The sequence below is a fragment of the Charadrius vociferus genome, unplaced genomic scaffold (genome assembly GCF_000708025.1).
Source record: "Charadrius vociferus isolate BGI_N301 unplaced genomic scaffold, ASM70802v2 scaffold553, whole genome shotgun sequence".
Classification (NCBI taxonomy): domain Eukaryota; kingdom Metazoa; phylum Chordata; class Aves; order Charadriiformes; family Charadriidae; genus Charadrius; species Charadrius vociferus.
The window spans coordinates 994,460-1,003,108 of NW_009647688.1; the positions used below are offsets into that span (position 1 = coordinate 994,460).

Sequence of the window (8,649 nt, forward strand, 5' to 3'; positions counted from 1 at the left end):
AGACCGCCGCCGGGCGGTGCTGCTGCTGCCGCCGGCCCGGACCGCCCCGTTCCGGCACCGGCACCGATACCGGCCCAGGCCCAGGCCCAGGCCCGCCGGGGGGAGGGGGGACGGACGGTAGTTGTGCCACCCCGGGAGGAAGGAAAGGTCTGTGGCCTTAAAGGCTTTCTGACTTCGGGGTGTTTTTACATGCATTGGTGGTGATTCGGTAGTTGGGATAGTGGAAACCCTCGGGGTATTCCTCCCTGAGCCTTACAAACGCTGCGAAGCATAATTGTAAATAGTGGCGTTCTCCAGGGCAAGGGTTGGTGTGGGGCAGGCTCTGAGTCACTGCGCGGAGATGCTTTTTCTCCTGCGGCGTCACCACGAACAAGGAGAAATTGTGGCGTGATCTGGCAAATACAGGTGTACCCACTGCGGCTGGAGAAGGGTTTTTCAGCGTGGAAAGAGGCAGAAGCTGCTGCGTACCGCAGACCGAGCCCAAATTCAAGGTGTTCAGCGTTCTGAATGGTCATCTGCCATCTCCATCAGCCAGATCCCTCCTCTCCTTCTCCTCGTTGACAGGCTACAGCGTTTTCTCCTCTTTCGTGTTACTAGTACTGTAGGACTTTCACATGTATCAATTCTTCCCACATCTTCCTCGGGCCCCCAAGAGCCTTTCTTACCACTACAGTTTTTCTGTTTTCCATGAACAATGTGGATTATCAAACTTGTGATTTCCTTTCCAGTCACCTTTGTGTGTTGCTTCACCTCTCCCTTTCAGTTCTCTTGAAGCCCCTTTAATCCTCCTTTTTAGAGGGTTCTGCCTAGTACCACGTGATTTTTAATGTCAAGAGGTTTTTCTGCTTTTCTTTGGCCTCTGTATAAGTAGACCCTAAGAAGGAAGGCCAAAGAGACAGGCTCAGAGAGCACACCAGGACCCCTGGATGGAGAAAGAGTTGGGGTTTTGTCTACCCTTAACAGTCGTTGCTTGGTTAACTGGAGGCATCGTTGGCAGTATGCAGCCAATAAAAGTCTTTTCATAGCTGCTCCGGGGTGCTGGGAGAGGCTGATACTCTCAGGCAAGATGAAGAGTCAGGAGACATGCTTAAGAAACAAAACCATTGCCCTTTGGTAAAGGGCAAATCTCAGGAAAAGAAAAAAAAATAAGAAGAAAACATGAGTGAGGCATGGAGAAGGATGGCAACTCTGTTGCTTGGGTCACATGAAACTAGCCTAACATGAAATCATAAATGTAAGAGGAAAACCCTGCATTGGCATGGGGCTGGCCATGATGGACTCACAGGTTTTTACACTCTCTTATTTCAGTTCTTGTACAACTCCTGGGAAATCAGCTCCTTTTCTTGCAGGAAATATCATGGGTTGCCACTCACAAGAGCATCTCTGGATTTTTTTTAACTTAAGGCTCCACAGCTGTTTCAGGAACACAGGTTATCCACGTTTACCTATAGCGACATCTAACATTTGTTTTGAGTTCGAGGAAACTATCTTGAGCAAAATAATGAAAACATTTTTGAAATATCCAGTGAACATTATTTTGATGGATCTTTTGCAGTTCTGACCAAAACAGATCAGTACGTTGAAGGAGAATCAAAAGGTGGCATTGCAGAAGGCAAATGAAGGACAAAGGGAGCGATGGTTGAGTGATTTAAGAAAAAGGCTAGGCGATAAGAGATCTTGATTCTGGCTTTTGGCATTGCCACTGCCTCCTGTGCAGCCTTCAGCAAACTCCTTAATAGCTTAGCGGAGGATGCAAAGTTTAAATGTATTTAAAATCATTAGAGCATTTTGAGAATTCTGCGATGCATAGACACACCGAACCCCCTCTGTTCTTTAGCGAGGTAATTGCCTAGGCACTGAAAGCACAGTAAGTGTTCTCTCCACTCTGTCGGAAGCGTTATTTGAACAATTGCGAGGCATGTTTTCAGCGAGCCCATTGGCAGTGTCGCCGACCGGGGTTTCACAGACATTCCAGGCAGCTCCTGGGGCAGCGGGATATCGGCATCGCTGCCCATAGCCATGGTGCCCCTCTCGGCACCGGGCTCTGTACAGCTGCCCCTCCCTTGCTGTAAAGGGCACCGCGCCAATACCAAGCCTTACTGGGGGATTTTCTGGCGTCCTCCTGGACGGGTGGGTGGGCTGGACAGACTTGGCAAGGGCTCGCGAGGTTGCTGCCAACATTTAACAAAGGAATCCTTTACACACATTCTTGCCTGATACGGCACCTTTTCAGCCTGCGCTGTAGCACTTGAAGGAAAAAATGTCTATGTTGGATATGTAAATAAAAGTATTGATCCAGTAAAAAGGTCACTGCATTCATCCAAGGCAGATCACGTTGCTTTCAGATAACTTTGTTTTTACAGGTTCCTAAGCTTTCCAAGCACAGCCTGCCGTTCCATCGGGTGGCTGCGTACCAGGGCCGGGAAAATGGGGAACCAGGTCAGTGATCTGCACTGGAGACACCACCACAGTATCAAGCTAATCTGATCACGGAATTCATCAGAGAGGACCTCATATCCAGCTAAAATATGACTGATTAGTGAAAACAAGGAAGAAAGAGCACAGAGGGGAGGAAATCCAAGTATGCTATTCATAGACCCACATGATCAAAGATCTGTATTTTTATGGAACGGTTAAGCCAGCTTTGACAGAATGAGAAATGCCTCATCAGAATCTCCAGGACAGTGGTGATAAATTAAAACCAACTGGTGATTTAGGTGTAAAAAGAAGCGGAAAGAGAATCTTAGATATTATCACTGATCAAACTGAACAAAACGACCCTCATCTCTCAAATTTCACCTCAGCCATTCGTACAGCCTTTAATAAACTTGTGAACTTCTTGTGGGTTCATTTCATTAAGCATATTTATTTTCAAGATTAAAGGGTGTGATTCTATTGCAGCTGAATAGGAAAATCAACTTAAACCCAGATTTTTAAAGCTGCATTTATGTAGCTTTAAGACACTTAAAAGTATTACAATGTTTATACATACAATTTTGTAGATACGCACAGTGCTTATTACGAATGGTGCTTAAATGTAGTTAAGAGTGCAAAAGAAATTAGACTCCTAACAGGAAAGTTACATCTGTGGAAGTACCTGAAAAGAGCTGAGAGGTTCTTTAAGAAAATGCTCCGGTATTTCCACATGACCTACCAAAGGGAAGGAGCACTGGTATGCTGCCAAATTCCAAGAGAGCTGAGCAGTGATTAGAGTTTAACTCTGGCATCAGAGAGGAGGCTTTTTTCCCCTTGAATTTCTCAATGTAAAAACCGCTGAAGCTTTTTCTCAACTTTTCACTTGGAGAAAAAAAAAAACACCAAACCCCACCCCACCCTAAAAAGCTACTAAGGAACTTGCTATAGGAAAACATCTGGATTTTTTAAGTGCCTTAGTTCAGTAAATTGTCCGTTCTCACAGTGTGGGAGTGTGGCGTGCACACTTTGATTCTGTAGCCATGAGCAGCATGGGAAGCAGGCAAATCATTTTGCTGAGTCAGAGTTAGGAATTAATACACCAGGAATAAGATGCAAGTTCTGACGTGGACTTTAAGCAGAAAGAAAACTGCTTAAAGGTTATCTCTAACTGGTAGCAGATACCTGCTGATGAACAGTACGACGATTCCCACTTTGCCATGTCCAGCCACAGCTGAAGCAGCCGCTCAGGATAAGGCCACTCAGCGTAAAGGCACCTCGGGGACAATAACGAGAACTGAATTCCTCAGCTAGGAGACAAAGCACAGTCATATATCAACTGAGGAAAGTACCCAGAAAAGCAGAGAGGAGGACAGAAAGAAATGAATTTGAAGGGCAACCTATGAAAGCTTCTTCCACTGAATATCCAGAAACGTTTCACGGGCTGACGGTGCAGCACCCACTTCTCAAATCTGGTGGTTTGGTCGGGGTGTTTCAGGCACGTACTGACAGAGCACAGTGAGCGACTCTCACCTTTTCTTCTCATTAAAAAAGTGCAGCTTTAGTGGCAGAAAGCGCGAGTGAATCCTGTTCCTGCCCTGCAGTTACACTATAAGGTGAGCCCCTGCAGACCTTCAGCACCTTCACCAGTAGTCCAGCCCCTATGCTCTGGAAAATAGAGCGCGCAGCCCCGACAGGCCTGGTACGCTCGTGTGACGGATGCCTCCAGTATGGGCACCCTGGGGCAGCCACCAGGGCTCACGGCTGGGACCAGAAGGCAGTGGTGGCCAGAGGTCACTGCAGGACCTGTCCCAAAGAGCTATGTGGGGTTGGCTTCGCCTCTGAACGGGACAGGTAACAATGTCACTCGTGGAATTTCACCATCACTATCAGGAAACATCATTTCCCCTTCAAAACCAAAATAACCAAAAGAAAAAAGTCCCCTAAAAAAGAAAAACAAGGAAGGCAACATGGCCAATGACGTTAGACCGACCCTTACTGTGCAGACTTAAGAACATGACTTTATATGCTATTAACAATGAGCCATTCACAGAGGAAATTTATTTTATATTTTACTCTAGGATGAGAGATTGAGGTCTCCTTCAGTAATTGTGTACTGGTCCAGGTTTTTTTTCCCCCTGCCTTCATTGCTGATGAAGTAGTCGCAGACTCCTTTCACCTCCAAAAAACTTTTAAGGACATCTTCAATCTGCAAGTGCCAGAGAGGGGTTACCTTGCAGCCACATCTGGGCTGAAGGGCAGCAGACATTCTACATAGCAGGGAGGTGAAATTAATTTCTATAAAAAATAGAAGCAAAACCTCATACGCTTAAGAAAAGTGCCAGTAGACCTTTAACGGTGCTGGGAACCAGCCAAGACTGTGGGTTATATTTCTTTTGAAAGAATCCTGTATAATGAAGCACGCTGAAAAATATGCAGAGAGACTGACAGCAGTGTTTATTTTATTCATGGCACTACATTTATTCAGAGAACAGAGGGGGGAAAAAGCCCTGAACCGAGAAAAAAGGTAGTCTTCTTCCAATAAACCCATAACAACACACAGGCCTGGAACAGAAGGTCAGAAAACACTGGTTCCCTCTGCCTGCGTGGGCATGGTCATGCTGCCCCCGCGATAGACGGTATTTTTATAGCACGAGCTGGGGCGGGTAGGGTACAGCAAGCCTTTGGAGGGAAAAAGCCGATTTTTATTTTTGGAGGAGTTGGGAAGCTGAAGGGGAGGATGAAAAATTGTATAAACCGTGTTTTATAAGCAAAGTTTTAAAGGTCCCTTAGCAGGCTTAAAAAAAAAAAAAAAAGATGAAGTACACTCACTGCATTCCTTCTTTCCATGGACGAAATGGGCCAGCGAAAACAACTGACCTCAACTGCTTTAATGCTGTGTTTGTTGTTAACGTAACCAAACCAATCCGTTGCCTGCACTTCTGGTGGGGAATTGCAAATGTTAAAAAAGTTCATTTTTTAATTATCCTTCTGCATTTGTTTTACTTACAGCTATTGCTAACGTAACAACAGTTCAAAGAATACTCCTTTTTTTGCAGCAGCACTTAATTTCTCCATATGACAAAGCTTTATATTGAGCTAATTTGGCTCATTCCCTTGCAGAGTATTTCTGTAGTTACACGGGTCTTCTACATGCGAGGGAAAGTTTTGGCTTTTTTTTTTTTTGTCTTTCTTTCTTTTTTTAAACAGGAAAAATCATTTCAAGTCTTCCATCCCTGGCTATAAACTCAGGGCAGGCACATGGCCCCAACTCTACAGAGCCCATACACAGCGGAACTAATAAATCCTGATTCCTTGCAGACGTAGTCTTCTCTTCCCACCTTCCCCACCTCACCCCTCCCTCCGAGCCCAGCGGCCCAGCACCCTCCCGAGGCTCCCTTTGCACACACCGCAGGATTAGCTCCTATTTACGTCCTCCAACTCCTGCCTGAGCGAAAGGAAGCAAGTGCTCCGCCAGGTTCCATCTGCGCAGACCAGCAGATCTCTCTTTGGCCCGTCTCGCCTACAAACTAGCCAAACTGCCTTGGCAATCCCCGCCTAAAGCAGAGGAAATCTTTGGATTTATCGTCTCCACCAAGCCACGAATTTTCATGCAACTGGTATTAAGTCAGCTATCTGCGAGGTCTTTCTTGTTACTGAAGCTGGCAAAAAGATTCAAGTTATTTAATGGAGGGGGTAATAGGGCAGAGCACAAATGCAGAAGCAGAGGAAAGTGTGCTAAAAATATTGTACATACAACAGCATTCTCTTAATAGTTGTGTTGTGTTCAGCTAAAAGGTGACCCGGAGAGATTTTGGCAGGCTTTTGCTAAATTTGAAATATTTCAGATCCTGCCGATTTCACTGGCAGCTTCTCAGCCCACCAAAACAGCATCGCAAGCTATTGGTCAAAACATCCTACTACAGCTAATTAAACAGTTGCTAATTATAGCTGCCTACTGACAATCCAGTATTTTTCTGGAGCATGTTTGCTTTTCCCAGGAAAATAAACCTGTGTGTAACAACTCCGGTTTGCGACACGCACAAAGTTCAGGATTATTTCAGTAACCCCAAGCTCTTACATCTGCCAACGGCTAATAGAGCACTCGCTTGTCTCCCAGCCAGCCCATCCCACCAGGAACCAGCACTTCCTACCAAAGGGGCTCCTCAGCCGCCAGCTGCTGTGCTGGGTCGCACAGGGAGGTTACAGCACAGACGAGAAAGTCTCTGTCACGCTCCTTTCTGACCTCCGCACCAGAGCTAGATAAACCCAGTTCTGGGTTTGGCTGGAGGTACCAAGAGCTCTCCCCTGGCCTTTTGCCTTTGTTTATATTTAAGAGATTTTCTCTGCAGTCAGTGATTGATCTTTAATCAAATGGATTTTTTTCTACTTCTCCCTCTCTGCCTATGGGCACAGTAACGTAAGTCTTTTAGACCATCTGAAAATTTTGAACCTCTTCACTTTCTAATAATGTCCAAAGCATAGTCAGTATACCAAGTCCTTCATGGATAATCATTTGGTTCCTCTGGAAAAGAGAGGTTTTAATTTGATAGTGATTTATTATCAATGTAAACCAACTTTTATTAATCAACCAAGCAAGTAACGTTCACCATAGAATCATAACATTATCACAGAATCACAGAATGGTTTGGGTTGGAAGGGACCTTGAAGACCACCCAGTTGCCCCCCCCTGCCCTGGGCAGGGCCACCTCCCCCCAGCCCAGGTTGCTCCAAGCCCCGTCCAACCTGGCCTTGAACACCTCCAGGGATGGGCCAGCCACAGCTTCTCGGGGCAACCTGCCCCAGGGGATCACCGCCCTCACAGGAGAGAACTTCTTCTCAATATCTGATCTAAATCAAGTTGATCTGGTCCAAACCAGTAGCCATCTCCATCTTTTCAGTGGTCTTATTCCCTCTTCTGTCAATTAACTCCATTCCAATACTGCCATTTCCTTCCCTCTCCAAAAGGAAACTCCCCGTTTCTTTGGAATGCTGTCAACCTGGTAAGCCGCTTGCCAGAGATTTACAATTGCACGTTTCCTTTGCTCGAGAACGTCAATATTTTACTGCGCATTCTTGCGAACATTAATGCAAGCCTCACACCTTTTGGTTGCAGCCACCTTTCTGGCATATGTTGAAGGATTTTTTTGGTTTTTGAGCATTTGGCAAGTCTGAAACAAGGATGCCGTTTTTACATGTGTCAAAGCTACACTGAGTGTTACAAGTATCAACACTTTCATTAGTAAATATTGATATTGAAAAATCAAATACTTTTCAAAGGCAGCTTCTGCGTGTGCAGATACAACAGTGTTCTTTTAGTGCTGGACATCACTATTTCAGCTTTAGCTCGAAAGAAAGGGACCAGAGTGTCTTAATTAAGACAACTCAGAAAGAAAAAAAGCTTAGCCCATATTAACAAGATTCTTAGAAATGAATGAAACTGCTTTTATTTAGAAAAAACTCCGCAATTCACTCTTTGAAAGAGACTTAACCTAAAAAAAATAAAAAATAATCATCTGCCAAACAAGAATTCCGAAGGGACCGTGACCAGCAACGCATACAGCACCTTGCAATGGCGCAGTAAGCAGCGTTACCTACAGGCATCGATCCCAACTCTGCCACCTTCTGGGCTTGGAACGTTCCCTCTCCAGAAACTTTCAGCAAAACACAGTGATAATCCATTGTCAGGGCACGAAAGAGCTTCTTCTTCAGATAAAAAGTGACAACTAGCAATGCTGATTCTGCCACATAGCCAGTCTGCAAACAAAGGCAACAGAAAAAATAAATTGCCTCCATTGTTTACGGCATCATCTTACAGACCTCTTGCATGTAGCCATCAGCGCGGTGTCAACATACGCCCCCAGTGACACCAGGTCTGTGAGTCCCCATACCGGACCACAACCCGAATGACGACACAGCCGTTTCGGAGGGCAATGGTGCTGCACGGCAACTTACGCTGACATGTCAAATCTTGTGCATCTTTCATTTCTAAGCAATGTCAGCACTACGCTCTTCGGCGTGTTGCTGTATTTGGCAAAAGAAATGTCTGAGGTGCTACTGCTCAGCCAGTTTAAAGCAGAATTAGGTGCCCTATGCTGAAGATTTACGGAAACGCGTGTGATTTTGAAGCATTTCACCACATTTATACTACCACTTGTAAAGCACTTCATTTGAGAAAATTAACTTCCTTGAGCTTTTTAAGAGCACTTGAATTTCAAGAGGCAGTGATGCGCATGT

The 8,649-nt window shown here is 45.3% G+C and overlaps 1 protein-coding gene across 1 annotated transcript in view; it reads right to left on the reverse strand.

Moving 5' to 3' along the window:
- The window catches only part of CMTM4 (CKLF-like MARVEL transmembrane domain containing 4), a 40,972-nt gene extending 32,671 nt beyond the window's left edge, over nt 1–8,301 (reverse strand). Inside the window, exons 1-3 of the mRNA XM_009881395.1 lie at nt 8,269–8,301; nt 8,007–8,169; nt 3,598–3,722 (exon numbers count right to left, since the gene is read on the reverse strand). Coding sequence (XP_009879697.1) covers nt 3,598–3,722; nt 8,007–8,169; nt 8,269–8,301 — 321 coding nt within the window. The remainder of the gene's footprint in view (nt 1–3,597; nt 3,723–8,006; nt 8,170–8,268) is intronic.
- Nucleotides 8,302–8,649: the final 348 nt, after the last annotated feature.